Source organism: Artibeus jamaicensis, unplaced genomic scaffold (assembly GCF_021234435.1).
Source record: "Artibeus jamaicensis isolate MK-2021 breed Jamaican fruit bat unplaced genomic scaffold, CSHL_Jam_final contig_944, whole genome shotgun sequence".
In the NCBI taxonomy this organism is placed as follows: Eukaryota; Metazoa; Chordata; class Mammalia; order Chiroptera; family Phyllostomidae; genus Artibeus; species Artibeus jamaicensis.
This window is the reverse complement of record NW_026522020.1, coordinates 64,184-84,096: the sequence shown is the minus strand read 5'-3', so window position 1 is coordinate 84,096 and position 19,913 is coordinate 64,184. Positions and strand designations below refer to the sequence as shown.

Below are 19,913 nucleotides of genomic sequence, written 5' to 3'. Positions count from 1 at the left end.
AGTGGCTGAAAATTGATAATAATTTCAAAACATAATTAAACATTAGTAACAAAATGTTAAACTACAATAGCTTAATGATGAAGATGGGATGTTTAATTTTAGGGAATCCATGGTAAAATCCTTACCATCTTTTGAGATTAGGGCATGTTAAAGAGATTACAGAAATTTTATCTCCAATTTCTTACACAAATAGAGAAAAAAGGTGGATTGTAGAATTCTTTCTTAATCAAAAAAGCAGGAAAGAGACACAGAAACATGAGGAAAGTGTGGTTAACAAGAATATAGATTTATAAGTTCACATATCAGGGATCATGATAAAAGTAACAAATAAAACTTAATTATTGAAGGATTAAGATTATTAAGATTCCAAAAAGCTGTGCCATTATAGGAAGCATAAACCAAAGCTGCATAGGAAGGCTTAATGAAAATGGGTAAAAAATAAAACATAAAATTTAATGTAACAGTATTAGCACCCTGAAAAAGAGACTTGAATGCAAAAAAGTGTTAAGAAGAATGAAGAGGAACATTCTACCTATAAAGAAACAAATCCATTAAGTTATAACAACCATAAAGAATGTCAAAGTATTTACAGTAAAACAACAAAACAAGAAGGAATTGGCAAATACTCAATCATTTGGAAAATTTAACACATCTCTGTATACAAACCTGGTGCATCAAATACAACATAATTTACTATAGATTCAGTAGATTCAAACAGTGGTTTTAATAAAAAAGGTGTATACAGGGAGAAGCCAGAGCCCAACCAAGACTTCAAACTGTATATAAAACATTTACAAATATTGGTCACACATCAGATTCCAAAGGAACTTTCAACAAATTTTTAAGAGCGAATGAAGTCAATTCTTCGTATTGTGTTCCAGATATCCATTTTAATCCATAATTTACTAGCAGAACATCTGCTAGTAAATTCTTAGAGATGTCATAGTCCAGATAAAATACCATAGTTCATAACTTCACTAATAGTTGACAGGACCACCAGTTTAAGATTTGATGAGTAAGATGTGGGAGGAGAGGAGCTTTAGAAAAGCTGCTCACAAAAGGGACAGACCTCTGAGGGAGGAGTATTTTGCTATTCACCATTTCTATTTTGGGTGGCCTAGAGCATGGCATTGTGGCTGGATCTCAGCAGGCGCCTTGGACAATGACATGATCTTAAAGTGGCTAAACTGAAAGACAGAAGAAGCCTCCACATACAAAGGGCCTACATAGCTAAAAGTACTTGGAAGAAGAAAAACAAAATTATAGGTCTTAGTACCTAATTTCTGGACTAATTGTAAAGCTACAGTAATCAAGATCATGTAATATTGATATAAGGATAGATATAGATAATGAGAACAGAAAAAGAATTACAGAAATTCACCCCAAATCATGTGGCCAACTGACTTTCAGAAAGGATGTAGAAGGAATTAATTCAATGTAGAAAGCATAGTTTTTTCAACAAATGATACTGGGACAATTGGATATCCATATGCAAAAAAAAGTTCTTACCTAACATCACATGCAAAATTAAGTTAAATTGGATGACATATCTAAATGAAAGCACTAAACTATGAAACTTCTTGAAGAAAACAGGATTTTGAGTTAGGCAAATATTTCTTGAATAGAAACCAAAAATTACAGATTATAAAAGAAAGAACTGTTAAGTTAGGTTTCATCAAAGATTTAAAATTTTGTTCTTCAATAGATAGTGTCTATAAAATGAAAAAGTAAGTCAGAGACTGTAAGACAGCCATCAAAGGACTTGAATCCTGAATAGATAAGTAACTCTTTCACCTAACAAAATAAAAAGATAACCTAATTAAATAAGGGTAAAAGATTTTAACAGACACTTTCCCATCTGAGATCTGTGGATGATAGCAAGTAAATTAAAAGATGTTCAGCACAATAAATTTTTAGGGAAATGAAAAAACAAACCTACATGGAAAATATGATAGATAAATTAAAAATGGCTAAAATTAAAAAAAAATGACAGTACCAAGTACTGGTGAGTATGCAGAGCAATGGGAACTTTATACATTTCGAGTGGAAATGTAAAAGGGTACGTCCTTTTCAAAAATACTTTGGCAGATTCACAGTGTTGAACATATACTTATGTTCATATCCCCCACTTGTATGACTCCTAGGATTTATCAAGAAAAGTTAATAATATGTCTACCTAGATATTTGTGTGAACAAGTTCCTAGTAGTTATTTTGTGATAGCTTTAGACTGGAAATAGCTCAATACCTATGAACAAGTGAATAGATAAACAAACTTCTATATAGTCATACAATGAAATACTTCTCAACAATAGAAATGGAGTAACTACTGATACACACAGCAATATCAATGTGTCTCAAAAGTATTAAGTGAAAAAGAACATACATAAATAAACTACATGTTATATAAACTCATTTATATGAAATTCCAGAAAAAAAACTACACTGATAAAAACAGATCAGCTATTGTCAAGAGCCAGAGGATGTGAAGAGGGACACCGGTGGCCCTTTGTGGATGATGATAATGTCCTATGTCATGATCATGGCAGTGTTGCCATGACAACTCACATTTGCTAAAGTGATGACTTCTATTGCATATAAATTGTATCTCAGCAAATCTGACAAGAAAAGTAAAAATATGCACAATCTATATAAAGTAAACCATAAAATTTTGTTGAAGAACAAAAATGGTGACTTGAATAAATGCATAGATTATTCTCCTTGAAAATGTTTCAATTCTCCCCAAATTAATCTTTAAATTTATTGTACTTTTTAAAAATTTTCAGTTTATTTTTCAATTATATTTTATTGATTATGCTATTACAGCTCTCCCAATGTTCCCTCTTTACCTCCCCTCCCCCCAGCACTCTCTACTCCCTCAGGCAATCCCCACACCATTGTTCACATCCATGGGTCATGTGTATAAGTTCTTTGGCTACTCTATTTCCTATACTGTACTTTACACCCCCATGGCTATTCTGCAACTACATATTTGTACTTCTTAATCCCTTATTCCTTCACCTGTTTCCACACACCCTGCTCCACCTGGCAACCATCAAAATGCTCTCCATATTCATGATTCTATCTCTGCTCTTCTCATTTGCTTATTTATTGCCATTTTATTGTTCATAGTTTTGATCTTTAAAAAATAAGTCCCTTTAACATTTCATATAATAATGGTTTGGTGATGATGAACTCCTTTAGTTTTTTCTTTTCTGGGAAGCTCTTTATCTGCCCTTTGATTCTAAATGATAACTTTCCTGGGTAGAGCAATCTTGGCTATAGGTCCCTGTTTTCCATGATTTTAAATATTTCTTGCCAATCCCTTCTAGCCTGTCTAATTTCTTTTGAGAAATCAGCTGGAAGTCTTATGAGAATTCCACTGTAGGTAACTAACTGCTTTCCTCTTGCTGCTTTTAAGATTTTCTCTTTAACTTTTGACATTTTAAATATGATGTGTCTTGGAGTGGGCCTCTTTGTATGCATCTTGTTTGGGACTCTCTGTGCTTCCTGGACTTGCATGTCTAGTTCCTTCAACAGATTAGGGAAGTTTTCTTTCATTATTTTTTTCAAATAGATTTCTAATTTCTTGCTCTTTCTCTTCTCCTTCTGGTACCCCTATGATGCAAATGTTGGAATGCTAGAAGTTGTCTTAGAAACTGCTTATTCTCCTTTTTTTGGATTTTTTTCTTCTTGTTCCAATTGGTTGTTTTTTGCTTCCTTATATTCCAAATCATTGATTTGATTCTCAGCTTCATCCACTCTACTCTTGATTTCCTGTAAATTGTTCTTTATTTCAATTAGTGTATCCTTCATTTCTGACTGGATATTTTTTATGCTGTTGAAGTCCTCACTAAGTTCCTTGAGCATCCTTATAAAAAATGTTTTGAACTCTGCACTTGATAGATTGCTTATCTCCATTTTGTTATAGTTTTTTTTATGGAGTTTTGTTCTGTTCTTTCATTTGGGCCACATTTCTTTAGTTCTCCATTTTGGCTGCCCCCCCTGTGTTTGTTTCTATGTACTAGGTAGAGCTGCTTGACTCCATGTCTTGGTAGTGTGGCCTAATGTAGTAGAGATCCTGTAGGGTCCGATGGTATAGTCTTCCCTATCACCCAAGCTGGGTACTCCAGGGGCACCCTTCATGTAGTTGAGTAACCCCTCCTCTTGTAGTTGAGCCTTGATTTCTGTTGGCAGGTCAATGAGAACTATTTACCTAGGCCAGTCAACTGCAAGGACTGGCTGTGTGCCAATGTCTGCCCTTCGTAAAGGCTCAGCTGTGCATGGGTAGGTGATGGTGTTCTGAAATAGTCTGTAGCTGTCTACTGGATACTCAGGCTCTGGGGTTTCCCAGGTGGTGCAGGCCAACGTCAGTTTCTACCTGTGGTCTGCCTCGGACCACCCTGCATGAGCTATAAAACAATTTTAGATGGCTGTTACTTGTGCTGGGCTTGGAGATTCCCAGGTGAAGCCAAGCTATACCTCCAGTGCTGGGCCTGGGTCCACTTAGCAAGAAATATGGAGTCTGGAGGCTCATTGAGACCAGTTGTCACTTGTTTGAGAGGATTTAGGAAGTTAGGAATCATGAGCCAAGACCAGCTATTCATGTGGAAAAGTCACTCTTAACAGCTTGGGTGGGCCGTAAGTTTGGTGGGAGAGTCTCAGGGTATCTTCGGGGTGGGGAAAACAGGGTCAGCCAGGTTGATGGAGTCTCAGATATGGTACTTGCCTGCTGGCTCTGTTGCTCTGTTTAGGGAGGGTTCAGAAAAGAGACAATGACCTCTGCTTCCTCTCTGGGAGAATGCTGTCCCCCACCTTTTGCCTTGATGCTGGGCACTTCAGGTCCTCTCTATATGCCACTAGTACCTTTCAAGCTGCTAACCTGGTGCTAGAGCTTAGAGGGAGTGAGTCTGATTAGGATTCACCAATCCTAATTATCTGATTAGTGAATCCTAATCAGATATTTAAGAAGGACTGCTTGGAACTCCAGTTTCTTCTGCCAACTCAATCCCCACTGGTTTTGGCAGCCAGAAGTTATGGGGACTTATTTTCCTGACATTGGAACCCTGGGCTGGGGAATCTGCTATAGGCCTGTGACTCCTTGCTGCTAAGATATCCCTCCCAAATTTTTATTCACCACACATGGGTGTGAGACCAGTCCATTCCATGTCTCTGCCCCTCCTACCAGTCTTCATGGATGTGATTTCTTTAATTCTGTAGTTGTCAGACTTCCATTTAACTCAATTTCTGATGGTTCCGAGTGATGGTTGTTCTATGTTTTAGTTGCAATTTTGATGTGGTTGTGCAAGGAGGTGAGCCATGTTTACCTATGCTGCCACTTTATTGTACTTTTAAATTCCCAAAGGAATTGGGATGGTTTTAAGAGAAAATCTTGATTAGGTTTTAAAGCCACAGAAGATCAGTGTCACTGAACTTTTGAAATCTCAGGTTTTTTCTGTCAATGTATCTTTTCTTTTTTGCAACAGAAAACATAATAAGTAGGAGAAGCAGATTTTACATTGAATCTTTGTAATTAAACCAATTTGGTACTGAGTTATAAGCAGATCAATTTTTCAGAGTAGAACACTATTCACAAGTCCATAAATACAAGGAAAGGCACATGAAAGGGTGTTTCAATTCATGAAGAAAAAGTGTTGGGGTAATTCTTGTAACTACTGTTGCATATCATACACAAAGTGGTGAATCCTATGTGAATTACAGATGTAAGTATTAAACAGTAGTAAATATATAAGATATTATAGAAGCAAATGTGATATATTTTTAAAATCTTGAGATGAAAAATATTTTTGTAAGTTTTGTGAAACCTAGAAACCATTAAGGAAAATTTTGACATATTTAAAATTTTATAGAATTATAAAACTTATTTAGGACAAAATATCATACTAGAAACTAAAAATAATCAACAAATGAGGCAAAATATTAACATATGTAAAATATAACCTATGTAATATATTGGCATACCTATTCTCGTTCAGCATGGTTTTGAAAAAAATGACCAACATAACAGCAGCACTGGTAAGGCATATCCAGGCATTTGTAGAAGAAGAAAAACAAATAATTAATAACCAATGAAAAATGTTCAAATACACTAAAATTATGGTAATGTAAATTAAGACAGGAATGAAATAAAACTTTTCATAGTTATTGGAAAAATGTCAAATGGTTATAATGTCTAGTGCATAATGGACTGAATTAAAGTAAAAAAATAACACGTGAATAGTTTTACTTAGATATGTAATGCAATTGTAATTGTGTTACAGCTTCTGAAGTCTGCCCTCACTTTTTGGCTCATCGTCCCCTTGTCTTCATCTGTAAATATTAGCCACATCACAGCTCTCTGATTGTTCTTCCATAGGCACTTACCCTTCTGCACAGCAGGAAAGGTTTTCTGATTTTTAAGGACCTATCTAATTTGATTGGGGCACCAGGGCCACCCAGATTATCCAGGATAACCTCCCATCTCAAGATCATTTACTTAATCACATTTTCAAAGTCTCCTTCTCCATGTAAAGAATCAGGTTGCAGGTTCCAGGGATTACACATGGACAGCTCTGTTTCTGTTGGCATAAGATAGTTGAGAACCAAACAGGTCTCCCGTATATGTCATGGGGATCTGCTCCATTAGACAAAAGGCTCCTCCACGGATCTTCCCTACATAACCACATACCTATTTTTGGCTTATGCTGAGATGGCTGAAGGGATCTGAGTCACACACATCATCTCATCAAAGCACCTTTCTGTGACTGAATACTCTGGCTCTTTGCTACTTCTGAGGTTCTAGCAGAAAGTTGTACAGCCACACTCTTAGTAATTCTACAGAACACACTTGCCTGACAGTGGATCTTCTAATTTTAACATCTTTTTCAACCAAAATAGGCTCAGACTTCTCCAAATTATCACATCTTGATTTATTTTGCCTCACAATTTCACCCTCAGTTTATCTCTTTTTTCTCACATTTTACTCTAAGCAGCAAAAACAAAACAGCTGCATCATCATCACCTAGAAATCTCCTTAGTGTATGTCCAGAAAGTTCTGCTTTCCACATAACTGCAGAAAAGGATCTGGTTGTAATTTTTGTGACTGTGTAATGAGAACCTTCTTCCTTTAGTTTTCTAAAACATGTTCTTATTTCCTTCTGAGCCCTCAGCAGTCATACCTTGAAACCTCCATATTTGTGCTGTTCAGGATGATTTTGTATTTTCTGAGACAACAAAGGTTGTTGTTCTCATGGTCGTCCCTCTTGCTGAGTCCTCACTAAATCTTCAGCACCCATGTTCTACAAACTGCTCGATCTAGGATTTTGTAACCATTCAAGTTAAAATTCTTCCAGCCTCTTCTCTCTGCCCATAACATTTTTAGGAATGCTTTATAGCCATACCCCCCTTTTAAGAACCAATGTCTTTATTATTTCCATATTGCTGCCATAAGAGTTTACTACAAATATGTCTTAAAACAACACAACTTATCATCTTACAATAATATCAGAATTCTGACATAACCTCACTGGGGATAAAATCAAGTTTTTTAGCAGAGCTTCATTCCTTTCTAGAGGCTGTAGGAGACAATCTGTTTCCTTGATTTTTCCACCTTCTTAAGGTCCCCCCATTCCCTAGTCCCCACTCTATCTGCAGAACCAGTGATATTGCACCTCTCTGACCATTTCTCCATAGTCACTGCTTCCTCCCTCCACAGCCAAGAGAGGCTCTTCACTTCTAAAGGCCTATGAAAGTGTATTGGGGCCATCCAGGTGATCCAGGATCATCCCCCCCATCTCAAAGTCCCTAGTTTAATCATATCTGTAAAATCTACTTGCCACGTGAGATAACAGATTATAGGTTCTAGGAATGAGAACATAGACAACTTTGAGGAGCCATCATTCTACCAACCACAGTATTGTAAATTAACAACAACAACAACAACATACTGGCATTATAAATCTTACTGCTCACATCAAAAGCAAGTAAAATCTTATTCTTACTTCTTTTCCTCTTGGTCTTTTCTGAAGTGGAGCTGTTTTCAGAATCCACAATACCTACAAAATAACAGGTGGTGGTGAGAAAACAGAAATGAATAAATAAAAGTTACATATTTTAGGATAATTAAAACTGCAGGAGGCTTGAGTTTATAAGGGTGTTTGATTTATTGTTTCTCTTCTTATTTTTATTTTTTTGAGAATTTTTAAATTGTTGTTGAGTTACTGAAAACCTACTAAAATTGAAGCATTACTTCAGCATTGGCCCTGGGTCTTCCTATACTTCATAGTAGCAATTTGAAAAATACTTTTACATACTTTGTACTCAGAGGTAGGAACCAGTATCATACCCTGCTTAGATCTTATGATTATTATGAGGACATTTGTGTGAAAGTTTGTACAAAATCACTGTATAAACCTGTGACGTGCTGGAAGACAGACTTCTATAAAAAATACGTGCTGGGTTGGTGGATTCAAAGATGGCTACAGAGTAGGCAGAAACTACACTCAACTCCTCCCAGCCCCAATCAACCTGAATAACCAAGCTGAACTGAAAGATCATAACCAAAGATTTATAGAAGAAGTCACATAGTGATTGGTAAGAGGGGCAGAGATGTGAAAAGGGCTAGATTCTGCATCCAGGCCTAGCAGCAGCCAGAGGGATATTGTGGCTGCAAACCTTTTTTTCCCCAAGAGTATGAGGTCTCAACCATACATAGAGATCCCTAACCCAGGATAAGAAAAATGGTAAAAGGAGCCTGCATAGTGTGTGGTGGTGAAAATCAGTGGGGATGCAGTCCACCTGGGAGACCCAGACACTGCCGTTTCAGGGATAAGCACTCCTCTTATTATAGCACCATCCTGCGGAGTGCAATGCCTGGCTGCTGGTGAACCCAATCAGCTGTCCTTGGGTCCTGCAGGGGGGTCTTCTGGCTACAGTAAGCATTGACTTTTATGGTCCTCTTTTCCTGGAGAGATTCTTGGTGGAAATTCAGACAATGATCAACCTGTGTGGTTTTGGAAAGAGGGCTCATCTCCCCGTCATTGAACACATAGCTGATACCACCTCCTACATGTTGAATGACTTGGCCGGCACCATTCTGCTGAGTTCAGTGATGCAAAGGGACCAGATAGCTGCAGAGCTGGGACTTTCAGGCTGTGTATCCTGGGAAGCTTTTGTCCAGGAACCAGATGAGTTGAGGATAGAATGTGTGGCTACACCACAGGGTTGGGGGAGAGCCACTTATATCTCCTGTGTGAACTCAGCTGGTACTACACAAGGATGTGCAAGAAGTGGCCATCCTACAGGCTTGTGGGCACCACTCCCAATGGGAGACTGTTAGAATCAGCTCTGCCAATTCCCAGATCATCTGCTCCTCAGTTCTGGGAGGGGAAGGGAGAGTGGCTGGGACTTCAAAGGGTAAGTCTTTTGGAGGACACTGTCTGGGACAAGGACAAAATACTTAGTCCCCTCTGTGGGTTGGGCTAGAAACACCTTTACTGAGATAATCTTTCAATCTGCTGCCCTGATTCTGGGGCAGCTTAGCTTGCTCCTACAGAGGAGATGGTTGGTTGTACCCAATCTGAGCCTACAGCAAGCCCCTCCAAGAGAAACTAGACTTGGAGACTCTGGCAGAGACTGAGTGTTTTGGCTCTGAAGTAGTGGCCACTTTCCCTTCATTGAGTGCCTGACTGTGTGATCCTCAAGTAGGTGACCCACTAGCCCTATCCTTTTAACCTTGGTTGCTATTAACTACTGAGCTCACTACATGTGGAAGCGTTTGTGCTCAGCCTGGGGCAACATTACAGTTTTTCTTCAGAAGGCACTGGAGAGAGATCAGGCTACCGCGGGGGGAGGTGGAGTACCTGAGAGGTAAAGGCAAACCTCAGGAAACCTCAGTCCTTTTACATATCTACCCTCAGCTTTATGTTGGGGGAAGCTGATCCTTTTACACAGACTGGTGCCTCCCTTGCATACCCAGGTCCAGCAGACACAGCCACAAACAATTAACAGTGTAGTAACTCCAGACAGGTAGCCCAAGGCTGCTTACACACATATATCTGAAATTGACCTGTGCTTGAACCCTTCCCAAGGGGACCCAGAACCAGTGCAGCCCGTTATGGGCTTCAGACCATGCCAGAGCTTGACCCAAGTAGCCATATAAATGGCACACACAAAAAGATTCTGGCAGGCAACAGACTCTGCTGGGAACAACTGCTCTTCAGGGGCAGCCCTTGCACAGCGTCCCCTACATGGTGTTCAAGGCTTACCTTTACAGTCAGCCAGCCTGAAGGTATAACTCTACTTGCAAGGGGGCCAACGTTATTCAAGACCAACTATTGTACAACAGGATGGTGTGCATAATCTGCAAAAAACATTCCTGGACCATGGAACTCATGTAATCAGGAAGAGTGTGACACTGAGCCCAATAAGACACCTCCATTATAAAGCCATCACAACAAGTTTGGAAGTCATAGTAGATCTTCCTAACACACATAGCCAAAATGGGGAGACAATGAAATATGCTACAAGTGTAAGTAAAGAGAAATCCCCAGAAAAAGAATTAAATGAAATGGAAGCAAACAAAATACCAGATGCAGAGTTTAAAGCAATGGTTGTAAGGCTTTTCAAGGACCTTAGGGAAGAATAAATGATTTTGGTAAGAGCTTAAACAAAGAGATAGTAAGCATTAAAAGGGAAATATAAACCATAGAAAAGAAGCAGTCAGAAATGAAGACTACAATATTTGAAATGAATACACTAGAAGGAATCAACAGCAGGTTAGATGAAGTAGAGGACTGAATCAGTGATTCAGAGGACAAGATAATAAGCACCAAACAGTGCACCAAAAAGAAAATAAAATATTAAAAAATGAGGAAAGGCTAACATTGAGGGTAACAACATCCACATCACTGAGATACCAGAAGGAGAAAAGAATGAGGAACAAATAGAGAACCCGTTGAAGAAATAATGGCTGAAATCTTCCCTAACTTGGTGAAGAAAAAGTAACACAACTTCAGGAAGGACAGAGAGCCCCAATCAGATTGAACCTAAAGAGGCCCACATCAAGACACATCATAATTAAAATGCCGAAGGTTAAAGACAAAGAGAGAATCTTAAAGGCAGCAAGGGAGAGACAGTTAGTTTTAGCTATCTACAAGGGAGTTCCTATAAGGCTTCTAGCTGTCTTCTCAACATAAACACTTCAGGCCAAATGGATTGGCATGAAATACTAAAATTAATGAAAAGCAAGAACCTGCAACAAAGACTACTCTATTCAGCAAGGCTATTATTTAAACTGAAGGTGAAATACAGAGCTTCCAAGACAAAAAAAAGCCTAAAAGAAATTCATTACTACCAAATTAATATAGCAAAAGATGTTAAAAGGCCTTCTATAAGAAGGAAAAAAGAGAGCAACATAGGTATAAAGAATAAAATGGCAATACATACGTACCTAAAAATAATAACTTTAAATGTAAATGGATTAAATGCTCCACTCAAAAGAGATAGAGTAGTTGAATGGATGAGAAAACTTGCCCCATATATATGCTGTCTACAAGAGACCCACCTCAGAACCAAAGATACACACAGACTGAAAGTGTAGGGTTAGATTCCACTCAAATGGAAGCAAAAAACACCCCAAAATGGGGTAGCAATACTTGTATTTGAAAAAGTAGACTTTAAAACAAAGGCCATAACAATAGACAAAAAAGGTCACTATGTAATACTAAAGGGATTGATCCATCAAGAAGATATAACCCTTGTAAACATATATGCACCCAACATAGGAACAACTAAATATATAAAGAAAATTTTGGAGTACATTAATGGAGAGATCACAGCAATACAATCTTAGTATGGGGTTTTAGCACCTCACCGTTATCAATTGCTAGGTGTTACAGGCAAAGAAAAAAGTCAACAGGGCAACAACAACAACATTAAGTGTCACACTGGATTGAATAGGTTTAAGTGATATTTACAAAACACTTCATCCCAAAGTGGCAGAACATACATTTTTCTGAAGTGCACACAGAACAGTCTCAAAGATAGACCGCATGTTAGGACACAAAATAAATCTTAACAAATTCAAGAAAATTGAAATCATATTAAGTGTCTTCTCTGACCACAGTGGTATGAAACTAGAAATCAACTACAACTACACCCCCACTGCTCCCAACAAACATTCAAACACATGGAGGTTAAAGCACATGTCAGTAAATGATAAATGGGTTAACAATGAGGTCAAGGAAGACAGCAGTCCTGGGAGGGAAGTTCAGAGCATTCTAGGTCTACCTCAAGAAGCAAGAAAAATCTCAAATAAACAATCTAACCCTGTGCCTGAAAGAACTAGAAAAAGAACAACAAAGTCCAGAGTAAGTAGAACGAAAGAAACAATGAAGATGAGAGCAAACATAAAGGACATAGAGACAAAAAACTAAACAAAATACAAAAACAAACAAACAAACAAACAAAAAATCAATGAAGCCAAAAGCAGGATCTCTGAAAAGATAAACAAGATTAATAACTTTTAACCAGGCTCATCAAGAAAAACAGAGAAAGGACCCAAATAAGAAAATTCAGAAATAAAAGAGGAGAAGTGACAACTGACACCATAGATTGTCAGAAAATACTATGAACAACTATATGCCAATAAATTGGACAACCCGAGTGAAACAGATAAATTCATAGAAACGTATAATCTTCCAAAATTAAATGAAGAAGAATCAGAAAACCTGAATAGACAGTTTACAATGAATGAAATTGAAGCAGTAATCAAAACACTCTCAGCAAATAAAAGTTCTGGACCAGATGGCTTCATAGGTGAATTTTCAAAGGAGAACATTCACCTTTGAATGAACATTCAAAGGAGAACTAACACCTATCCTTCTCAAACTATTACAAAAAATTCAAGAGAAGGAAAGACTTCCCAGCTCTTTTTAATTAAGGCTGATATCATCCCAATTCCAAAACTAGATAAAGACACTTTGTAGGCCAATATTCTTGATGAACATAGACACTAAAATTATAAATCCTCAACTAAGTATTAGCAACCCAAATCCTTGGGATTTATTCCAGGGATGCAAAGTTGGTACAATATTTGCAAATCACTAAATGTAATACATCACATAAACAAAATGAAGGGAAAAATCACATGATCCTATCAAAAGATGCAGAAAAAGATTCAATAAAATCCAGCACCCATTTATGATGAAAACTCTCAGTAAAGCAGGAATAGAGAGATCACACTTCAACATAATAAAGACTGTATATGACAAAACCACAGCCAATATCACACTTGATGTACAAAGACTACAAGTATTTTCCATAAGATCATGAACATGACTGGGATGTCTGCTTTCACTACTCTTATTCTACATAGTACTGTAAGTCTCGGCCATAGCATCAGATAAGAGAAAGAAATAAAATGCAGCTAAATTAGAAAGAAAGAAGTAAAATAGTCATTATTTGAAGATGACATATTATATATAGAAAACACTAAACATTCCATCAAAAAACTGTAGCTCTAACAAACAAATTCAGAAAAGTAGGAGGATACAAAATTAATATGCAGAATTAGGTGGTATTTTTATATGCCAATGTTGAATTATTAAGAGAAATAAAAAAAATCATTCCCATTTACTATCTCAACCAAAGGTACCTAGGAAAAATTGAACCAAAGAGGTAAAAGACCAGTACTCAGACAGTTATAGAACATTGAAGAAAGAAATTGGGAAAGATACAAATAAGTGGAAGCATATACCATGTTTATGGGGTGGAAGAATTAATGTCATTAAAATGTCCACACTACCCAAAACAATCTATAGATTCAATGAAATTCCTATTTAAATACCAGTGGCATATTTCACAAATCTAGAACAAATATTTCAAAAACTTATATGGAACCTAAAAAGATCTCAAATAGCCTGAGCATTCTTGAGAAAGTAGAACAAAGTTGGAAGTATCATAATATCTGATATCAAACTATACTACAAGCCTCTTGTAATAAAAACAGCCTAGTACTGGCAGAAGAAAAGGCATATAGATCAATAGAACAGAGCAGAGGGCCCAGAAATAAACCCACACTTTTATAGTCAATTAATATTTGATAAAGGAGGTATGAACATACAATGGAGTAAAGACAGTTTCTTCAATAAATGGCATTGGGAAAATTAGACTAGTATGTGCAAAAAAGATGAAACTAGATCACTAACTTACACTATACACAAGAATAAACTCAGAATGCATAAAAGACTTAAGTGTAAGTTGCAAAACCATAAAAATCTTAGAATAAAACACAGGGAGTAAAATCTCAGACATCTTTCATTGCAGTATTTTTGACAATGTATCACCTTAAGCAAGAGAAACAAAGAAGAAACAAATGAGACTACAACAATCTCAAAAGCTTCTGCACAACAAAAGAAGCCACCAACAAAATGAACAGTGAACCCACTGCATGAGAGAACATATTTGCCAATGACACATCAGATAAGGAGTTAATTTTCAAAATATGTAGCAGTGGTCCCTAACCTTTTTGGCTCCAGTGACTGGTTTCATGGAAGATAATTTTTCTATGAACAGGGTGGGGGTGGAAGAGGGGCTGAAACTCAGGTTTTAATGAAGCTTTGCTTGCTTGTCTGTCACCGCAACAGGTGGTAGAGCTCAGGTGGTAAAGGTAATGAGAGCCTTACTCCCTCACCAGTGGCTCACCTCCTGCTGTGCGGCCCAGCTTCTAACAGGCTACAGATTGGTACTCATTTGTGGCCCAGGGGTTGGGGACCCCGATATAAAGAACTTATACAATGCAATACCATGAAGACAACAATCCAATTTTAAAATGGGCAAAGGATCTGAATAGATCCTTCTCCAAAGAGGACATAGGGATGGCCTATAGACATAAGACAAAATGCTCAGTGTCACTAATCATCAGAGAGATGCAAATTAAAACCACAATGAGATATCACCTCACACCAGTTAGAATGACTATCAGTAAATCAAGAAACGAGTGCTGGTGAGGATGTGGAGAAAAGGGCATCCTTGTGCACAGTTGGTGGGAATGCAGACTGGTGCAGCCACTGTGGAATACAGTAGGAGGTTTCCTTAAAAAATTAAAAATGAAACTGCCCGTAGACCCAATGATCCCACATCTGGGAGTATAGTCTAAGAATCCTGAAACAGTAATTCGAAAGAATTTTGAAGAATTCAAAAGAATTTAGAAGAATTCAAAAGAATATATACACTCCTATGTTCACTGCATTGTTATTTATAATAGCCAAGAAGAGTGGATAAAAAAGCTGTGATACATTTATATGATGGAATACTATGTGGCTGTAAAAAAGAAGGAAATTTTACTTTTTGAGACAGCATAGGTAGACTGGGAAAGTATGCTAAGTGAAACAAGCCACAAACACCAATTTTCACAAGAAAGACAAATACCATATAATTTCACTTATATGTAGAATTTAATGACCAAAATCAACTGATGAACAAAATAGAAACAGAAGCATGGATTTATGGAACAGATTGACAGCTTTCAGAGGGACAGGGTTGGGGGGACTGGATGAAAGAAAGTGAAGGGATCAGTCAAAGAACATACATACATAACACATAGACAGGAAACAGTATGGTGATAACCAGAGAAAAAGGAGGGTAGAGGATGGGTGGAGGTGGGCAAAGTGGGGGGGGTGGGTGGAAATGAGGAGGGAAAGAGGCTTTCCTTGGGGTGATGGGGACATGATGCAGTATGCAGATGATGTTTTATTGAGTTGTACACGTGAAACCTATATGGTTTTGTGAACCAATGGCACTTGAATAAATTCAATTAAAAATAATAAATAAAATACTGAAAATACAGTACTGCTTTATATCACAATAAAATGTGCTGGGTTAAGAATAGCTGATTTGATGCATTTCCTCGTAACAATGTAGTCTAGAATCAAATGTTTATTTGAGGCTGCACAAAAGTGACGCTATTTTTTAGCCCTAGCTGGGTTGCTCAGCTGGTTGGAGCATGGTCCCATACACAAAAAGGTCATGGGTTTGATTCCCACTCAGGGAACATATTGTACTTAGGTTGTGGGTATGATACCTAGTCAGGGCCTCATATGGGAGGCAACTGATTGATGGTTTTCTCCCATGTCGTTGTTTCTCTCTCCCTTCCTTTTTCTGAAAATCATGTAAAAAATATATCCTTGGGTAAGGATTAAAAAAAATGACACTATTATGCAGAAGCAAAATTTTACTTGGCTTTTATAGATTCCACAGAATAGTGGGTATGATAAAGATATAAATTATTATACAAAAATGAGGCCTGGGTGCAGAATTAAAACATAAAATTAATAAGAAGTGAACCAGATGATATCTGTTATGGACAACTAATGCAGATGCTGGACCAGACCTGGATAATCAGCACCTTCATATTTGTTTTTTCCTTACCTTAGTTCCTTCTTGTCTCACAAATGACATGAGGCCAAGCACTCACTATAATAGTTATTCTGTCCTTTTTACCCTTAATTTCTGTCTGGAAAGGTAACATTGGGCATCACTTTTTTTTTTTATCCTTACTCAAGAACATTTTGAGAAATGATGAACTTTTTAAAGAAAGATGTTGGGAACTGCCCTGCCTGGTTTCAGAAACTGTAACCCCTCATGGCTAAGGCTGAGTAAAAAGACCTTGGGACCATAGCTATTAAGGAGACAAAGCTTGTTTTCCCTGTAGGGGTGCCACCTCTGTCCCCTTTCACTTCACCCTGCTTGGCCCCAGGTGGATGACTGGTTAGCCAATGACAGGTAAGATTCCTCAAGGGAGGGATGACCAAAGACAGTCACAGTTGCAAAAGGGCCCTCAGGGAAGAACGTGGGGTGCTACAGAAAAAGGGGGTGATGGACCCTTGCCCCTCAGCTTTGACATAGCCCGAGTCATCATTCTGTCTGCAAGAAATCTTCTAATCTCTTGGCTGCCTTACTTCCCCTGCTCGACTTAAGCCTGAAACAATGCCGGAGGTGAGTTCAGCCCTGTGCTGGAAAGGGCAGGTTTCCAGGGTGATTGGGCCTAAAAAAAATGCATAAAATCCTGTAAAATCTACTTTGCCAATACACCTCAATATAAATGATAAAGGTCTAAACATGAAATGAGTTTGTTTCCCCAAAGTTTTGTGGCCCTTTAGCTATCTGACCGTGATTCAAAATAAGACCTCATAGTTCTTTCAATGTTATCTACCGTTTGATCATTACTGCCTGACAATGATTGATGAGCTTTACCTGTATTCCTATGCAAATAAACCCAACAAAAGCCTGTTGAGGAATAGGCTCCTGACCCTTCTCCTTTGAGAGGTCGGCCATCTTTCCTCCCCAAGCAGAACATGTCTTGGTAGACTTATTCTCATCTGTGGTGGATTGGGGTAGGGGTCCTGAGGGTAGGGCCCCCTCCAGAAAGAAAAGTGATTAAAAAAAAGAGAGAGATTCTAAAGACACACACACACAGCAAGAGAGAGAGAAAGAGAGAGAGAGAGAGATCAGTTGCTTTCTAGAATGCACCCACACTGGGAACTGAACTTCCAATCTGGGTATGTGCCCTTAACTGGAATTGAACCCACCACCTTTTGATCTACAGAATGATGCTCCAACAAACTGAGTCATACAGGCCAGGGCTGGGTATCATCTTTCAACCTACTTCACAGGTCAAAACATAAAACTGGTTACACACATAGTAGAGGATGTTTAGTGCTTGGTGATGTCAGCCCCATTAAAGGTTTAGAAGAATATTTTTCCCTTGACAGGAATTGCAGTGATCACCCCAGCAATGGTCAACCAGAAAAATGTTTAAATTTCCTTGCATGAGTTGTATTAGACAATACAATTGTCTTTGGCCATATCTTAGCTGAACAAATTGAGATTTGCTCTGTTTTAATACCTTTTGTTGCTCTTGGATAAAAGACCTCTGATAAAATAAAAACGAAACTAGATAAAATCTAGGTATAAGCCAAATAATTAAATGCAGCACCCACTGTTACCATATGACCCTTTATTTTCCGCTGACTGCTTGCAGAGACGTTATGCAGACGCCAGTCTAATAATGGTCGTTCAAAGTTTTTGAAATAATCTCTGAGGCCTACGAGACTTTGTATGAGAAACTCAGAAACTGTAGATGTTTTCCTTTAAAGAAACGCGACAGTAAAGCTTTCCTCTGCTCCGGTGCTCTTGTTGCTCAAATGTGGCCTAAGGCCCCTAAAAAAAGAGAAAACCACTTTCCTTCCTGTGTGGAACATGACGTCCTGGGAATGAGCCTTTCTGGTGATGAGGGACCAACAAAGGCATAACACATCCCAAATGAGCCACCTACCGATGGAGAACCAATGATGCTTTCAATAACTGATCACTGCTTTCTGATCATTAATCAGTGATGCTTTGAAGGAAAGATCTTGAAAGTTGGAAAATTATAAATAAATGGAGCCACTTCAAAATGGAGTCACAGCTGCCATCCCAGAACTGCATTTCACCTCTTATGCCCGAAGCATTCGCACTGTTAAAATGGGAAAATAATCCCAAAGGAGAACGCAATGTTCTTGGTGTCCTTATTTTCAAAGATAACAAGAAAGCAGATTTTATGACTCCTGGATTGATAACTACCTGACTAAAACATTTAAACACTGCACAGAATTAGCATCACTATGTTAGTTTATATTCACCAATAGAAATTCCTTCCTTCTGTTGATGTAATTATTTCCCTTTCCTTTCTAATGAATACCCTTGGATCCTGTCTCCTAACCAGAACGCTGGGCTTTTGCGTCAATGAGTGCTTTCCTGAAAGGCTATTCTTTTGACCTCAAATAAATGCTTGTTTCCTCTCACTTTGAAAGGCCTTTTATTTTTAGGTAAAGAGTATCCTAGAAGTAATAGGATCAAGACACACAGAGAATGCTCAAAAGAAGATTCATGAGGAAAACAAAGCTGCACATTTTGATGATGGACACTTGTCATCCAGGACTGCAACCTTAATACTCACATCCTGTGCAAATTAGCATGGTGAGCACTTGATTCTAAAGTCAAGGATATTGATCACTGCACAAATTAATAAGATGTTTTATGTGACTCAGTGAGTGAAATAATAAAAAAACAGTCCCTCAGGAAATTCACTAATGAGAAAACTTGAGAAAATAGAACCAGAGGCACAGAATCACGGAATAGACGGACAGAGGTAAGAGGGGAGGAGGGAGTGGGGGAGTGTTTGAAAGAAGGTGAAGGGGTTAGTCAAGGAACATAGATGAAGAGCCATGGACATGAACATGGCATGGGGATTGATTATGGAAGTTGGGTGGAGGGGGGCAAAGGAGGAAATAATTGAAACAACTATAAAAGCTAAAGATAAAATAAAAAGTAAAAAAAAAAAACATCTTGAACACCCATGCAAATAATGACCTGTGTCCAGGCCACCCCAGTCTGTCCTACTAACTAGTCACCTGCTTTGTGGATTAGTGATGCTCCATTTCCTGTCCCCAGAGCAGAGACAAGCCACTGCTCTGTTTGAACCTGACCTTCCTGCCCTTCTCCCTCTTCCTCCTCTTACCCCTTCTATTGCCATTTCACACTTCCTTCATCTGCTGTTTCTCATGTGGGCAGACATTGGACATCTTGCGTTCAAGGTAGAGAGCCTTCTCTCTCCCACCAGTGTCCCTTGAGCTGCTTGCAAAGCTAAGAAGTAATCTCTTGTGTCTGAGCCTTAGACCTACTACAAACCACCTTTTATCACAGTTTGCCTACACTAAGACACAAGTCCCAATGTGCACTCTCTAAAAACTGAAGCAAACTTATATTTTACATGGATACACATAGCGAGGTATTATAATAAATATATGATTTACAATATTGTACTTTTGTAACCTGAAGACCAGGTAACATTTCCTAGTGTGTTTTCCTAAATGGC

At 38.1% G+C, this 19,913-nt stretch overlaps 1 protein-coding gene across 2 annotated transcripts in view; it reads right to left on the bottom strand.

Annotated features, from left to right (window-relative positions):
• LOC119054319 (nuclear body protein SP140-like protein) overlaps positions 1-19,913 on the bottom strand; it is a 58,658-nt gene that overhangs the window by 17,899 nt on the left and 20,846 nt on the right. For both annotated transcript variants that reach the window (XM_037152194.2, XM_053655281.1), the window contains one exon: positions 7,999-8,052. In XM_037152194.2, coding sequence (XP_037008089.2) covers positions 7,999-8,052 — 54 coding nt within the window. The remainder of the gene's footprint in view (positions 1-7,998; positions 8,053-19,913) is intronic.